At 41.9% G+C, this 17,445-nt stretch overlaps 1 protein-coding gene across 3 annotated transcripts; it reads right to left on the bottom strand.

The window, feature by feature from the left end:
• Window positions 1-604: 604 nt before the first annotated feature.
• On the bottom strand, window positions 605-15,584 carry rinl (Ras and Rab interactor-like). Of its 3 annotated transcripts, XM_085794942.1 has the most exons (11): window positions 15,308-15,584; window positions 14,984-15,149; window positions 10,946-11,057; window positions 10,247-10,319; window positions 9,350-9,438; window positions 9,042-9,124; window positions 7,983-8,217; window positions 5,061-5,759; window positions 3,730-4,047; window positions 2,860-2,991; window positions 627-1,651 (listed from the first exon to the last, which is right to left on the bottom strand). In XM_085794942.1, coding segments are annotated over exons 1-11 (2,394 nt in total). In that variant the 5' UTR covers window positions 15,310-15,584; the 3' UTR covers window positions 627-1,166. The 3 variants fall into 3 exon arrangements, with proteins under 3 accessions (XP_085651069.1, XP_085651068.1, XP_085651067.1); XM_085794943.1 differs by lacking the exons at window positions 14,984-15,149; window positions 15,308-15,584 and adding an exon at window positions 14,115-14,335 and having other exon boundaries at window positions 605-1,651; XM_085794941.1 differs by lacking the exon at window positions 15,308-15,584 and having other exon boundaries at window positions 14,984-15,200.
• Between the last annotated feature and the right edge of the window lie 1,861 nt (window positions 15,585-17,445).

Raw genomic sequence — 17,445 nt, 5'->3', positions numbered from 1 at the left:
AATATTGACTGTGTCCAGCCTTATTCCATCAATTAAAAAAAAATCTAATCTGTTTTTACTCAGGAAACTGTAAATCATTATAAGAGGCTGGGAGCTGTGGAGTCTCACAGGAGGTTTGATGCTGCCCTCTTGTGGTCCAACATGAAGATACACATCTGTGTCCGACGGGCTGATGTGGTGATGATGCGTCTTTGTGAAGTGGCTGAGAGTGAGAGTATTTTTGGGTTGTGTTTTAACTCTGGACTCGGTCATGATGCTTTAATTTAATTCTCAGTCTCTTCTCAGGGAAAGTACCTTATAAATAGCAAAGACAGGCTTTATATTGTTGGAGCTTTATAAAGCTGTGAGTGTTACTGCTGACTCCATGATGGGACTCATGTTTCTGCTGTGATGTTCACTTTCCTTTAAGCCAGTTTCAGTTTCCATCAGTGTTAAAGCTTGTAGCTAAATGACTTAATAATACATGAGAAGCACAGTCTGGGGTTTTATCCAGTTTATCGGAGCTATTGATCTGAAAACAGCGGCTGGAAATGGTGTGGAAGAGAGCGGGGACAAGATGTACAACAAAAAACAAGATGTTTTATTTTATCATTTTCATTATCATTTTTTATATTAATATATTTATACATGTAAAATGACATTTAATTTAAATTAAACAGCGTAAAAAACAATTCCAATTCGTGCGGCGTCATAACAAATTTAATTGGCTCTTTAACATTAATAAAACATTAAAACTCATCGCAGCATCAAATCCAACATTTACACTTGTGTACACTGCCACATCCCTGAGGAAAATGTGGATTCATGGCTGTTGACTGAAATATGAATAACTCATATGTCAATTTCTCGTCTTTATATAATATATAAATGACATTCGATCTAGATTTGAAGAACTACGAGTGATATTTGCCTCCCTGAACGTTGAGTTTAAATGGTTTTAAGCCCTGAGGTGAAACAATATGTTCAGGATTTTAAAAGAAAACAGATCAAATTTGAGAAGGGAAAAAAATTCACTTTATAACATTTGACCTGTCGTCTGACCTTTCAGATTGAACCTGAGATTTGTGAACTCCTATCTTGGCAAACGGTGAGTGAGGTGACGGGTGTTACATTCACAGTAACCAGGAGCTGTATTCAACCTCGCAACGAGAGCAGTTTGAGCTCTCCTACTCTCTGCTCTCTCTTTGGACCAGTCCTGCTGCTCTACACAGAGTCTTTCTATCTTCCGGTTTGCTCCATGTTACCTCTGGGTGGTGACAGTCTGATGCTGGAGTCGCTGCCTGTGATTGGTCCTTGTCTCCCGTCTCCTCGCTCAGCGGCTGCAGAGCCTCTCTGCTGCTGCTCTCCGTCTCCGTCTCAGTCTGTTTCTGCTGTGACTCATCGCCACCATCGTTGCTCTGTGTCGCACTTTCCTCTTTACTCTCAGTCTCAGACTTCCCGGGGCTCGGCAGCGTCCTGTCCCGACACACCGGCCTGCGAATGGTCCGGCGGTGTATGCTGCGGCGGGATTGGTTGCAGTGCAGCGTGCGCCGGCGATGCCATTGGTTCAGAGAGTGCTGGGCCTCCACGCTGAGCTGACGAGCCGCCAGGCGGGGACGGAAACTGCTGATGTAGTAGAGAGCGGCGTATAGAGTTGTAAGGTAGTAGCCACCTGTTGATGAACGAAGAACAAAGATTATTTTTGGGGTTAGGGTTTAAGTTTGGTTGATTAAGCACATGCATAATAGAAATATGTATTTTAGAATTAATATCATTATTATAATTAATTACACTGTTGCCCATAAAGTTGGAATACATTTTTTTCCACTTTTCCACTGTCTATCTTCTCAAAACTTTATTGTTCAATCTCTTTCAAACATACAGTATCACTGTGAAAATTAAACCATAATTAACCTTTATAATAGGAATAAAAGGACTTGTATGGGCAACAGAGTATTTACAGATTGATATTGTATCAACTGTTGTGTGTCAGTTGTACAGTATGAAGAGTAATTTATGAATGGAAAAGGAAGTGATTTTGATGACTGTCTGTAATGTCCTCACAAATAAAAGTTCAAGGAATGTTGCTCAGATACGCCTGTCCAATCAAAATGGTGTTGCATCACAAGCGACATGTCCAAACATGATAGTTTTTGCTGGATAAACAATAAATTAAACTACAGCACAGTCATTAATTTCTTGATTTATTTTTTATGTGCATGGATAATTATTTATGTTTCAGATTAATTATTCGTGCAGGTAATTAAAAATGAGTTTATGTTGGCTGCTTTTGTTTTTCTTTTAGCAAAACATTGGCAAACTTTAGCTATGTTTTGTAATTTTTGTGAAATATAATGTAAAATCTTCCACTTTATATCATAAAAAAATTGCATAATAAATGGATCATGTATTAGCAAGCTAATGCTTAGCTGCTGCAACAGATACACCTGATGGCGCATGACGTCTGTCTGACTACCCATTTCTCTGACCATACATTTTTTTTATTTTTGCGTCCATTAATCCGACCTCCCATTTCTCCAACTTAAGTAGCCCTAACCCTTAACCTTACCCTAAACCTAACCTTAACACTGTGGAATGGGTAGTCGGAGAAATGAGCTGTCGGACTTTTGGGCAGTCGGACTGATGTATGCTCCCAATGTAAATAGTTAGTTCCAGCATTACCATTTACACAAGCTAGTTTATGTGGTGCAATCTGGTATAATTCAGTTAAGTGTGCATTTCTATCCTGCAAAACACTTACAAGTTATAACCAGGCTTAGTTTGAACTTCGCTCTGAGCTCATGTCAGCAGGTCTATAAAAGAAAACTTGTAGAAAACGGTGACCCTCTGCACCACAGTGGGCTGTTTTGTGTGTCCTACCCTCTCCCTGTAGCTGTGTGGGGTCCAGCAGCTCCATCATGTAGTCTGTGTCTTGCTGTAACGTCACCACGTCGCTGCGGAGCAACACCCACGTCAGGCAGGGCAGGAAATCATCTGCTCCAAACACAGAACCTGCAGGAGAGAAGAGGAGGACTTCAGACAGGCCGATGAGGTGAGATCCACAGAGCTTTAAAGGGATAGTTCACCCAAAATTCAAATTGCACTCATTATCTACTCCCCCTCATGTGGACTAAGGGCTGGGAGAGAAGTTTCAGAGTTATCTGTGGCTTCTCTGAGTTACAGGGGGTCTCGGCGTAGCAGTGCATGTCCATATAACGGTTGCAAATGGATACCACTTTTCTTCGTAACAAAAAGACACACCAAAAAACATCCAAATACCTCCATGCTGCTCATATGTAATGTCCGTCTTGTATTGAAGCCCCGAAATGAGAAATTGTGCGATTACTGACGCCGGCGCAAATTCCGCGAGATTTGGACGGACCAGGAAGAGAAGCTTCCGCTACAAACAAGCTTGGAATATAGACTTATTTAATTTTTTTCTGAACAATTTCGCATTTTGGGGCTTCAATACAAGACGGACATTACATACGAGCAGCATGGAGGTATCTGGATGTTTTTTGGTGTGTCTTTTTGTTACGAAGAAAAGTGGTATCTATTTGCAACCGTCATATGGACATGCACTGCTACGCCAAGACCCCCTGTAACTCAGAGAAGCCACGGAGGACTCTGAAACTTCTCCCAGCCCTTAGTCGACATGAGGGTGAGTAGATAATGAGTGCAATTTGAATTTGGGGTGAACTATCCCTTTAATATAATAATAATATAATAATCCAACAAACACCAGTTTACCTGAGCTGGCGTATGCGGTCATGCTGTGGTAGATGCTCTTGCAGACTTTGAGCAGGATCTGGACCTTCTTGTTCGGGGAGTAGGCTTCGTGCATTAGAGTCCACCTCTGCTGGATCCGCTCCAGAGTGACGCTGTCGGGGACCCCGGCCCCCGCCGAGCCCCCCAGCTCCTCCACGCCGTTCTTCTCCAGCACGCGCAGGTTGCTCTGGAGACGCTCGATGGTGCCGTCATTGGTCCGGGAGATGCGGATGCAGGAGTAGAGGTGGTTGGAGGTGGGCTTCAGAGTCACCTTGTGGAGGGAGAGCTCCACCAGCGAGTCTGCAGAAAGGGTCAAAGGTCAGGCTCTGTCATTTATATTATCAAAGATACTCTATTATTATGAAGACGGCCAATTAAAAGCTGCGTCGATGATATGAAATGAAATGAAACGTTAGTTGACGTTGCCTCAGAGATCTGTGCCAAATCTTGCAAGAGTGTGTTGTTGAGACAGAGACAGGTCTGGAACAAAAGTTTATTTTCTCCTGTTTTGTCCGTCTGAAATTTGCCATTTTAGTGTCTAAATGTTCAGAAGAGATGTGGCTGGTGAAAAATGAGTCCAATATTTACTTTGGTGGCTATCGGGTGAAAGAATCGACCATAATCTGTGTTCATGTTCACTTCTCTCATTGGAGTCAATAGACTCAAGACTGCCGCTAGTCTCCTAAAGGGGCGGGGCCGTGGAGAAGCCCATGTGACATAGATACAGGAAGCTGACTGGTCATGAGGCGTCTGGGTTTCTAAACCGGGTAACGCATTACAATAAGTACACACTATTAAGCATTAGTTAAGCATTAATAAATACTGAATTCTTCATTTATAACGCATTAATACTCATTAGTATGTAGTTTATAAACAGTTAGTGCTTATCAATGATGAGTAAAACATTTTTAACTGTTTATAAACTACATACTAATGAGTATTCATGTGTTATAAATGATGAATTCAGTGTTTATTAATGCTTAACTAATGCTTAATAGTGTGTACTTATTGGAAAGCAGTGGTTTTCAAAGTGAGGTCCAGGGACCCCCAGGGGTCCTTGAGAGGGTTCAAGGGGGTCCCCAAATTTTACTATTTTTTTCAATTCACACCATTGTCCCTAATTTGAACATACATTGACTAAATAAAAGTAACGTTATTCAAATTTCTTTTGGTGTTTGTTTCAAAATTTTGTCCAATGGGGGGTCCGTGGTCTAATTTGTGTCAGTTTAGCGGTCCTAGATGTAAAGAAGTTTGAGACCCACTGCCCTAAACCGTCTTTGATATTATCATTATTATTTATTTAACGCACTCACCTATCTCTGCGTCACTTAGATCGGTACAGCTGTCCAACACAACCTGGATTTCTAGAAAGTCCAGCAGCGTCTCCCTCAGTGACGTAAGAGATGACCTCACTTCCTGTAAGTACTCCGACCCCGTGACCCCGTCGGGATCGGCCCCTTTCTTCAGCGTCATCTCCACGAATCCTTTCACGGCCTCCGCGAACGCGCCGCCTTTCTTCTCGCTCAGGTCCTGCACCCGATTGGTCAGCCTCTTCTTCTGACTCACCAGCCCGCCGAGCGCCTGGCCCACCGCCGACAGCCGGTGTATGACCTTGTCGGCGAGGCGGTGGGCCGACGGGTGGTAGGGGGGCGTGGGGCTCGGCGTCTGGGAGTCCTGCTCCTCCTCTATGCTGCTGATCGACAGCGAGTCCAGCTCTAGGGACGGCGGCTGGAGGAGCGAGTTGGGCCTCGGCGGCGGCAACCAGACGCCGTCTTCGATCCACGACACCCGGTGAGGAGACTGAGGCACGGGGCTGCCGCCGTGGGGCTGCTGCACCTCCGCAAGCGAGCAGTTTAAGCTTCCCGGGGTGGTGGGGGTGGACGGGGGCATGCTCCCCGTGCTGGCCCTCTGCGGGACTCGGCCCGAGTCCTGGCTCGGCCGCCTGAGCACCACGCCGCCCACAGATGTTGTCGGCGTCGGGGGTGAATCAGCCGACCTGGCTCTGGTTAGACCTGCACACAGGGAGACATGGATTATGAACAACATCTCTAACTTAAAGGGATAGTTCAACATTTTGGCAAATTGGCCCATTGCCATAATCCCTATAGTTTTAGCAGTAGGTTCGTTACCTTTAATTGTAGGTGCAAGCTGTTTTTAGAACGGCGGAGCAGAGCTGCGAGCTGCTCAGAGCTACACTACGGAGGCTCATGGGATTTCTTGGTTTCCCTCATCAAACTCATCAAGTACACAATCCAACAACTCCAAAACGCTCTGGTGGACAAGTTGTGACCTGCACATTCACCACGCTATGAGATAATAACGGAACATTATGAGACAGAGTTGTTTTAGAGGTAAATTCATGCAAAACCGCTGATGCACGTTCCCGTCAGAAGCAGTTTTTCAGCAAACAGTCTCTGCATTTACATCGAAAAACAACTCTGTCTCGTAAAGTTCCTTTATTTTCTCATAGCGTGGTGAATGTGCAGGTCACAACTTGTCCACCAGAGCGTTTTGGAGTTGTTGGATTGTGTATTTACTGAGTTTGATGAGGGAAACCAAGAAATCCCATGAGCCTCCGTTCTAAAGATAGCTTGCACCGACAAATATAGGTAAAGAAACTACTGCAATGACTATAGAGATTATGGCAATGGGCCAATTTGCCAAAATGTTGAACTATCCCTTTAACCTTTAAAAGTCTTTCCTACACTTTATAGAATGAGGAACATCTGGCCTGTCTCTGTCCAAAGATGAAGAACAAGACGTACCAGCATGTCTACATTTTACTAATTTATATAACGTCTGGTCTCTTAAAGGAGACGTGTTTGCTGTGGAACGACCTGCCTCAGGCTCAGGTTTACGTCATTCAGAAAGCTGTTGTGTAGTTTCTACTTTTTCAGCTGCACAATCTTTTGAAAACTACTTATATTCTTGTTTTAATTCTTGGACTTTAGAATTTTGCTGCTTTCATGTGACGTTGCATTTTCAGCTGATGTGGCTTTTTCTTTTCTTTTCCTTTGATGAATCACATTTAGTGTTTTGTGTTTTTCTATTTCATCTTTCTTCTCTTAAAGGGATAGTTCAACATTTTGGCAAATTGGCCCATTGCCATAATCGCTATAGTGATAGCAGTAGGTTCATTACCTTTAATTGTAGGTGTAAGCTATTTTCAGTACGGCGGAGCGCAGCAGCTGGCTGCTCAGAGCTACGCTATGGAGGCTAAGGGAATTTCTTGGTTTCCCTCATTAAACTCATCAAATACAAAATCCTAAAACTCCACAGCGCTTTTGTAGACAAGTTGTGAGCTGCACAACCACCACGCTATGAGATAATGACGGAACGATACGAAACGGAGCCGTTTTCGAGGTAAATACAGGGTAAATACGGAGACTGCTTGCTGAAAAACTGTCCCTGAACGCAACGCGCATCAGCGGTTTTGTATGAATTTACCTCGAAAACGGCTCTGTTTCGTATCGTTCCGTCATTATCTCATAGCGTGGTGGTTGTGCAGCTCACAACTTGTCTACAAAAGCGCTGTGGAGTTTTGGGATTTTGTATATGATGAGTTTAATGAGGGAAACCAAGAAATTCCCTTAGCCTCCATAGCGTAGCTCTGAGCAGCCTGCTGCTGCGCTCCGCTGTACTAAAAATAGCTTACACCTACAATTAAAGGTAATGAACCTACTGCTATGACTATAGCAATTATGGCAATGGGCCAATTTGCCAAAATGTTGAACTATCCCTTTAAAATTATTATGATTAATTGCAGACATATAAAAATGTTAAAAGGTCATGTAAATTGAAACTTTGTCACTGCCAAGAAATTATCTGAGCCTTAACATCCCTATAAGACTGCTGTGTTGTTTTAACATTTTGATGCATTTAAGAATCAAGCAAACAAGTTAGCTTGTTAAACTGTGAAAATTTACAGTTGCAAATTATTTTCTTTCCCCTGCGTCCAGTCTTTGTGCTAAGATAAGTTGTACCATCTCATCTAACTGTGGGAAAGAAAGTTGAAGAGAGTATTTCCGAATCCTTTGAAATAATTACAGTGAATTTTCCAGGTTAACTTTTATTATATTATATTAATATTATATTATTTACATATAGTGTATCTAGAGTTCATGATCTCGGACGATGGGGAAGTAAAACCAAAACTGCACAGTCAAACCACAGGAAGCTGAGAAAGTATGTTTTTTTCTGGTGTGATAAATAATAAATGCTGTGTAAATCCTCACCAGAAGCCTCCAAACTGGCAGCAGACGGTTCCTGGTCCAGTGAAATGGCCCGTTTAGTCTGTAACCCCGACCCCGCCCACGTGCGAGTGGTGCTGAGGCGCCGCTCCCGTCTGTAGTTCGAGGGCTGCGAGGCCCCCGGTGGCGTTGGACTCGCCCGGCGGGTCAGCCAATCATCTCCGTGTTCACGCAGGTAGAGGGGATTAATGACACACAGGGCGCCGTTGGTGGAAGTCAACTGAGGACACACACACACAAACAGACAGTGAAGTAAAAGCGTTGCACGACACGGTGATCACCACGACGACTCAGGTGTGAAGTCGTGCTGAGCTCTGTAGCTGACTGACAGTGAAAAGCACAACACGTACCATATGTCCACACAAAGACTGACACTTTACAATATGTGATAACTGACACACAACATATGTGCAATATCTCTCATCTGCTGCTATTTTCCTTTTTTAATCTAAATATCTAACTGCACATTGAACACAATGAGAAAACACTTGGATTGCTGCAAAGAGGGATGGACCCCTCCTGACTCCAGGTGAACAGAATAAAACAGATGGACTGTGCATATTAAATTATAATTATCTATTATTTATCTCTTTAAAAGTGTTTGATATTGACATTTTGCTGTTTTCTTTTCTTTGTACTGTCACCTTTGCAGCTGTAGCACGGCACATTTCCCCACCAATGAAGGATTAAACAACCTTATCTCATATTATCATGTTCATAAAGGCGGCAAACAGTTCCTTATTTACACAACCCAGCAGATATTAGCGTTAGCAGTGTGACAGTTTAGCAGCTAAATGCTCCACTACGCTCACCAGCTGGTGTAAAAGTGGGGTTTATTTTTCGCTGAGCGGAGCCGCCTGCTGCGTCTGAAAACAACACTGGTGACAACGGCGTAAGCTATAAAAAATATTGATTCACACAGCTCTGAGGTGTCGAGACACATTGCCTTATTTGCAAACACATAAATAAACGGTTTCGCTTTAAAGCACAGGCTCAGATCTTACCACCTTTGTACTTTCTCACACATACACACACAGTACATACCTGTATAGAGCACATGACGTTGCTTGGCTCCCTCTGTGTCATCTCATCAGTCTGCTGTTCGGGAGGCGAGCAGAGCCAAGTTTCTGCATTAGGGAGGTATAGAAAAAAAGAAAAAAAGGTCAGTTCTCTGTTATCAAAACAGAGTTTCAAAGAATTGCTTAACTGTCATTTGTTAGCTGGAAGCAAGCAGTGAAAAGTGTTTGCTGATTAAAAAAAAACCCAAACACTTCTCTCTTTTCATAGTTTTGAGATAACTTCGCCTGAGAGAGGACGTGACACAAATAGACACGGACGTGAAAACAACTCACCGGGTTCCAGCTGAGACAGACGACTTTTGTCCTTGTTGGTTACACTGTAGATCCACCGAGGGATTGAGAGACAAACGGCCAACACATCCCTGACGACGTGACAGAGATAAGATGCATTTGCATAAACAAATCCAATACATCAACATACGCCCTGAGATTAAAGCAACTGAACTGGAAAGAAACATTTTTACAGGTCACATATTGTATAAAGTGAGATGTGCATGACATAAAGCAGATCTAGGTTTTATTTTAATACTGTGAAAGTATCAAAGTTTACAGTAAACACACATATATGCTGCATGGCAGGATTTGGTGTCTTTTATTAGTGTTTACATGAAATCTGCTGTATTTTTATTCAATCACACAGTCAGCCAATCAGAAGAGAGACTCAGAGCCTCCTCTCTCCTGATTGGCTGACACTGACCTTGAGCTTGAGAGAGGATACATAAAACTACACATGTTTTTGGTTCTTAAAACCTTAAATACATCTTCGTATTGATCAAAAAGTCAAATAAAACACAGAAAAGGTGCAAAATATGAAATATGGAAACTTTAAAACCAGGCACAAAAGAAGGACCAGATGATTATAGCAGCGTCGGTGCCTTTACTGTAACCTAAAACCTCTACAGATATGCACTGTTACATTCTTCATTCTTCTTTCTTATTGGTTGCCATTGCACTATTGTATTACATTTTTAAAATCTACTACCACATTCTCTTGTTTCTAAGTATTCTTCTTTTTATATTCTTGTAACTTTATTTATATTATGCAAATGACCAAAGGTACGTAAGAAGTTCCCTGTAATTACTTGTGACAAATAAAGTAAACTACACCAATAAAAGTGTAATTAAAGATGCAACAAACCTTAAAAAGGAGACACATTAGCGGGTTCTTACCTGGTCAGAGAGTAGAAGAGGATCAGCTGAGCCAAATCAGAGAAGGAAAGACGAGACTCAGACAACTGGAACACTGAGAGACAGAAACAGAGAGAGAGTGGGCAGCATCAGTCTCAGTTTGAAATGTTAACGAAAAACTACATTCTTGGAAACATTAAGCGAGAAGAGGGGACTTCTGAAGAAGAGCCGGTGGGACAGGATCTGCAGCGATGGCAGATTATGAAGTCTATTATTTCCCAACACTGATCGTGTTTGGTTGCCGCAGGGGTTCACTGCCGTCTCTTTTTCTCTCTCTTTTTTTCCAGACACACAACAAACAACCTGAAAGTGCAGAGTAGGAAAACAGTAGCATGGGCGGGCGTGGATGTAATAATCACGGTTTTAAGGAACCCGATTGTACAGTTGGGTGGGCGCCCCGGAGGGTATGTGAGGACGTTTCCTCCGGCTCTCACCTGTGAACAGCTTTGCCACAAATTCAGCAGCAGACAATAAAAAAGTAGTTGACCTATAATCTCATTTTAGAGTAGTGCAACTGTATCAGTCAGACAGATTTAGCAGAAGTAGGCAGCCATAAAATAACCACTTAAAGTGTCACATAGGGAACTTATAGACTGAAGCTTGCACGCACACACGCAGAAACACACGCACAAACACACAGAGAGCCTGAAATAACTGCATTTGCATGCGGTCGGTCCGTACCTGTGTCTGTGCTTTTGATATTATAATCCAGAACCGCTTCATTGTCTCCTCCAGCAGACACACACAGAAGGCTGGGCTGAGACGTCACGGAGTCCCGCACAATCAGGAAACTCTGAAGGGAAAACACACACACACATGCACGCACACACACACACAGATACCACATACACCACACACACACACAGAATGACTCATTTCAGTAGGTGAAGTGCTACAGGAGCCTGTTGAGCAGGTTGGTGTTTACTCTTAAATTTTCACAGTGGCAGCCGGGCAGATACTGTACATGTAATGTCAGTGAGCCAGCAGCAGAGCATGAAAAATAAAAGTTCAACATGCGTTACGTACGTACAGTAGTAAAAACGCCATGTGAGTATTTCTGTGACAAGATTGATTTAACCTGTATTGAGTCATAATGAAAAAAAAAAAAAGTGAAGTGAAGTCACGTAAACAGTCATTTTCCAAGGGCTAGTGGTAAATGTTCATCAGAGATACCAAGGTATCGGTTCACTCACAGGTCTGACATGACTGTGTGGTTAATAGAGTGCAAACCTGAACTGGGTCATATCTCATTGTTCTTCTCACATGACGTTTGTTAAAGCTGTTTATCTTTCAAATGTATTGAGAATATCCAAATATTACAGAGGTTTTGTTAAAAGAATAGTTCACCCAAAATTCAAATTGCACTCATTATCTACTCCCCCTCATGTGGACTAAGGGCTGGGAGAAGTTTCAGAGTCCTCCGTGGCTTCTCTGAGTTACAGGGGGTCTCGGCGTAGCAGTGCATGTCCATATAACGGTTGCAAATGGATACCAACTGTCTTCGTAACAAAAAGACACACCAACAAACATCCAAATACCTCCATGCTGCTTGTATGTAATGTCCGTCTTGTAGCGCCGAAATGCGAAATTGTCCCGAAAAAAATTAAATAAGTCTATATTTCAAGCTTGTTTTGTAGCGGAAGCTTCTTGAAGCTCCTCTTCCCGGTTCGTCAAATTTGGACGAACTGGGAAGAGGACAGACCCTGGTTCGTCCAAATTTGACAAACCGGGAAGAGGAGCTTCCGCTACAAACAAGCTTGAAATATAGACTTATTTAATTTTTTTCAGGACAATTTCGCATTTCAGGGCTTCAATACAAGACGGGCATTACATACGAGCAGCATGGAGGTATTTGGATGTTTTTTGGTGTGTCTTTTTGTTGTTTTGGGTGAACTATCCCTTTAATAGCAGTAACAACAGCTTCAACATTATTGCAAGGCATAGCTATACTGAAAAGCATAACCACAGTAGCTCTCTATTTATTAGTGATACATATCTTCATGACCAAATAGCTGCAAAATTAAATCCATCGTACTTTATGTTTAGTGCTAATTAGTGTATCTTAACATGCTAACATACTGTGCTAAGATGGTTAACATGGCAAACTGTGGACTTGCATACAAATCCAACTGTCTCTGCATGTTAGAGACAAAAAAAAGCACTTTTTTCGTCTTTTGTGCTTTTTTTCGTCTCTAACAAATTTTTTCAATTTCAAGAGCACCCCGCAACACCTGGAGTTACCCCTTTGTTACCCCTTTGTTTCCAAGAACCAACAGCCATCTTTATGTAGTTTTATATGCTAACAACAAGTTGGTGAGTCTATCAGAGGAGAGGAGGCTTCTGATTGGTTGACTGTTTCATGAGAGATTTACATATAATATATTAGATTTCCAGTAAATAATAACAGAAACCAAATCCTGCAAATTTGGATGGTTTGGTCCAGGTGGGCGGGGCTTGGTGACTGCTCTGTTGTGACATCACAAAGTCACAGAAGTACTGACGGCTGGTTTTAAGGCTCAGTTTTCTGAGTACAGGCTGTGTGCATTTCTCTGTGGACTGAGGCTTTGACACTCTCACAGTATTAATATAGATACAAGAGCTGCTTTATGGTTAAATTAGACATAGAGATCTCACTTAATATAATATAGGCCGTTTAAAGGGATAGTTCAACATTTTGGCAAATTGGCCCATTGCCATAATCCCTATAGTCATAGCAGTTTAATTGTCGGTGCAAGCTATTTTTAGAACAGCGGAGCAGAGCCGCGAGCTGCTCAGAGCTAGGCTACGGAGGCTCATGGGATTTCTTGGTTTCCCTCATCAAACTCATCAAATACACAATCCAACAACTCCAAAACGCTCTGGTGGACAAGTTGTGACCTGCACATTTGCCACGCTATGAGATAATAACGGAACGAAAGAAGAAAGTTGTTTTAGAGGCAAATGTAGAGACTGCTTGCTGAAAAACTGTCCCTGATGGAAATGCGCATCAACGGTTTTGCACAAATTTACCTCGAAAACAACTCTGTGACTCAGTGATGCAGGCTGAACAACTTCAGAAGCTGTTTTTCACTGATGGATTTATTATTATATATCACATTGTATTAAACCTAAGCGACTCATAAAGGATAACAGCTTCAGTTGCAATACCAGCCCAGTAATACGCTGCTCTAACTGCATACATGTTCATACGTATATAGACTGTACAGAGCAGGTAGCTGATCGTGTTGCCTTATTCTGGATGCAGTAACTAAAACAGAACAAAGCGGTTGGTTGAGACATATGGTACTTGAGTAAAACAAAGCACATGCAATCCCAGGCACAGCGAACTAAAGGCACCACCACAACTGAATTCAAAAAAGGAGCTCTCACAACACAGCAGCACACATTAATACATGCACAGAGGAAGTGGCTTTCAAGCGCCGTGTGCACAGAAATAGAGAGTTTACTGCAAGTCACCAAACTTTGAACACACAGACACACACGCACACATTATATGAATAAATATGTTGCTGTTGATTCATAACGGCAGCAATTAGTCATTCACTGAGCCAGTCGAGTAGAGATGAACACATGAACTTCCAACACTTGAAGCAACAGAATTAGTCGGAATAAAAACTCCATGACGTACAAACTTTCACATTAAGGCACTGCTGCATATTAATTTATAAAAGTCTTAGACTTCCACTGAGAGTTCCCGTGTAAAAAACAAACCAAACGCTCCATTGCTCTGACTACTCACACGTCAGTGCTGCCAGTCAAGACCTCTGCACTTCTTGGCAATTATTTGCATGTCATTCTTTTAACAAAAAACCCCAAAAAACAATCGTAACCCTCCCTTGAATCTACTCACATTCTTCCTTTGCAGCAGAATTATCCATTTTGTAAAGTCATTTCCCTGAAATGCACATGCTGTACTTCTGCACTGAGCCCCGAATCTGCTGTACGTTGTGCTATCTGATGTTACACAAAAAAAAGGAACTACTTTCGTGTAAGATAGATGTGCATGTCAGTGACAAGAGCAGCCAAGAATAAAATTAATGTGAAGCTGTTACATCCTTCTCTACAGTGTGTGTTTCTTTGCTTGGTTGAGACTGGAAGCTGCTTAGGTTTTTTAAGAAAAACAAGAGCAGCAAACCAACCCAGAGGTGACAGGATGATGTCAGATGGATGACATACTGTATGTACAAGTGAGGGAAACGGTGAGAGGAAGTCAGAGAGAGGATGAGGGAGAGGATGTGCAAGGAGGTGAGAAAGTGGAAGCAGCTTCTGATGACAAATACATGACATAAAGGCCCAAAAATAAAAGATATTTTTAACAGTAGCAGAGAAGGAACACAACATTAAAAGGGATTATATGCTTTCATGTAAAGTCTTAAACCTCTTTGTTGATGGTTTAGATATTTCTTGTTTTAATAACAAGGCAAAATACCAAATCTGACTGTACTGCATTATGGGTAAAAAGATATCCTGCATGCATGCTTATGAGTTTTGCAAAAAAGATGAATCACTCAATGTTTGCACATACTCTTAAATTTGTGAAAACACATAAATTAGAGCTTAAGATCTATATTGCTTCATTTATCTCAAAGATTTTTAAGTTTAAAGGGACATTTTTAAATATTGAAAAGTCAAGAATTTCAACAAGTGAGTAGATCTCTTTCAAGAATTTGCTTAAAACAATTGAACATCAATGAACACATGTCATGGCTTACGGCTTACCCCAGCAGGTGTCCCATGGATAGCAGTATGGGCCCCCTCTTTATCCCAGGGCGCCCCGGGACACCAGGCCTCCTGACAGCCCTTCAGCTGCTCCAGCAGCGTCATTTTCCTCCTACTGCTCCTCCATGGGATGGCTGTCGTCCCATTAACTTGACTGTGAACTGCCCTGGATGCAAACATATGGACACGTTCATGAGCATAGCATGAAAACAGATCAGTAAAGGTTTGGAAGAATTAAAACATGTTTTGTGTAAGATTTTCAGTGAGCAGTCAAATAAATGTGGAATATTTGGAAAGAAATGTTTGAAAATGGTTGGTACTTACATGTGTTAGGCTGCTTCAGTCAGTTCATGCGGCCCCTCTCCACTACACTGTTAGCAAATCTCTCCACATGTTGCAATCTCTTTCTCTTGAGCTCTTCCTTTCTGCACAGACGTTGCTTAAGAGATCAAAATACCAGAGAGGCTAAAATAGGAAGCTCACATGCTCCTCGGACGTAGATCCTCAAGAAGCTTCCTGGTGTAATTTGCAGAAATATGTTGCGTTTCAAAATTCAGGTAACTGTTTTACGTCTGCCTTCCTCCTGCATCCTGCGCATGATGGCATTTAATGTACTTTCAGTTTTCACATGAAGATGGCTGCACCTTTTTCACCCTCCCCTCTCTCTACAACCGTGCATGTGGTTAACCCGGCTCTGTGCTCGGTGTGAACAGTGAAGAGTCTCTGTGTGTTCTCTAAAGAGCTTCATCTGCCTATTTTTTCTCTCCCTGCAGTAGACTCTCTGTCTTCAGCTCAGACACAATAAATGATGAAAACCTTCAAAGTTGAAAAGAGACGTCAGACGAGGGGGGCTTGAAAACGCTTCACCACAGCTCTGAGATGATCTTAAGTGTAACAGATGTTATCTTGCAGCTGAGATATATATATACACACATAGCTGCATACACTCAGCTTTCAGTATTTCTTAAGGGTTTTTTCATGAGTGATTTATCTCTACATTGCAAGCTGGTTCTGGTGGCTGTCCTTATGCATGAAGGAAACCACAGACAGAGGTGTCGCTAACTGGTCAGCCTCTCCGTGCAGTGCTGCCAGTTACTGCTGAAACCAAAATAGAGCTCCAAGGCAAGGCAACGCAATAGCCTGTTTTGACAAACAGTTTGTCTCAAATGGCTTTACACAGCATCATGACAACATCCTCTGACCTTAGAAATTCACATCAACTGAGGAAAAACTCCCAGAAAACCCTTTTAACTGGGTTAACAAGCGAGCTAATGACAGCGAGCTAATGACAACAGGCCACAGGCTACACCAGCCTGCACATGCAGCACAGTGATCACCTTTGCAGATTAATTTAAAAAGTGAACTCGAAGTTGTGGTCATTTTGCAAAAGGCGGTTTTCAGTGAAATTTCCTTCTAATGCAATGTCATCATCATAACTTCTTTTTTTTTTTTAAGTCAACCAATACTTTGTTTCAAGGAAAGCTAATCAATTTCCTCTCATCATCATCAGCAGCTAGTCTTTGCATTTAGAGCTAATTAGCAAATGTTGACCTGCTAGACCCAAAGGTGAGAATGGTGAACATGACAGGCTGAGGTGTTGGCATTGCTGTAGCCCCTTGTGTATACTCCAGGCTATTAACACAAAATACTCATTAGTACAAAACTGGAACAAGATTAAACACATAGGCTACTGTTTATTTGAAAGACTAAGAATATGAAAAGTCATAAAATATTTCAAACATATGACTGGTCTCTGCACTAATCACACAGTGAAATTTGTTAGCACATTTTAAAGTATGCTAATCCTCTTTATAAAATAAATGATATTTAAGTGTATATAACATTGCATTTACAATGCCAGAGAAACAACACTTATTCTTCAGGATGCTGCTATTCTGATGCTAGGTGACTGGGCTAGTTGGTTTGCTCACCTCAGTAGAAAATGTCAGAGATATCAACTGACAGATAAAGGTTTTAGGTATTAGTGTTGTTTTCCAACTCTGGAGGCAGAACTTGGCCGCTGCTAATGCTAACGTTGGCTATGTTACCAATAGCACATTTTAAATGAGCACAGCATCTAAATGTCAGGTTGAATTTCACATCTCACAACCTTACAATTTCTGCACAAGTCTTTAAAGGCCTCACAGCACTAATTTCATTTCTCCTATGTTGCGTTTTTTTTGTATTGTTAAAACTTTTACCGTGGTCTGATGGGAATAGTTTGAACAATCTGATTAACCACAGTTGACATTAAAGTAGGTCAGTTGTTTCCAGTCATTGTGCATGTGTCAAACTTAAGTTTTTTTCTTTCTATTTTATAGAACTTGATGCAAAGTAGCTTGAGAGAAAAAAATATGTGGTTTTATGTGGTTGAGAAAGTTCAGCAATGGGGCTCCTCAGTGGGTCACATGGTATGTCTTGTACCACACTGGCTTAGTCCGAACCACAGCGAAGTCCGACTC

This window comes from Trachurus japonicus, chromosome 13, assembly GCF_045865225.1.
Source record: "Trachurus japonicus isolate A0001 chromosome 13, Traja_1.0".
In the NCBI taxonomy this organism is placed as follows: domain Eukaryota; kingdom Metazoa; phylum Chordata; class Actinopteri; order Carangiformes; family Carangidae; genus Trachurus; species Trachurus japonicus.
This window is presented reverse-complemented; position numbering and strand designations above follow the sequence as displayed.

Coding starts and splice junctions, on each gene's coding strand:
- rinl (XM_085794941.1), bottom strand. CDS start 15,163: ATGTTTGCATCCAGGGCAGTTCACAGTCAAGTTAATGGGACGACAGCC. Junction 11,058..14,983: donor TCCATGGGACACCTGCTGGG/GTAAGCCGTAAG, acceptor TTTTCCCTTCAG/AGTTTCCTGATTGTGCGGGA. Junction 10,320..10,945: donor TATCAAAAGCACAGACACAG/GTACGGACCGAC, acceptor TCTGTCTCTCAG/TGTTCCAGTTGTCTGAGTCT.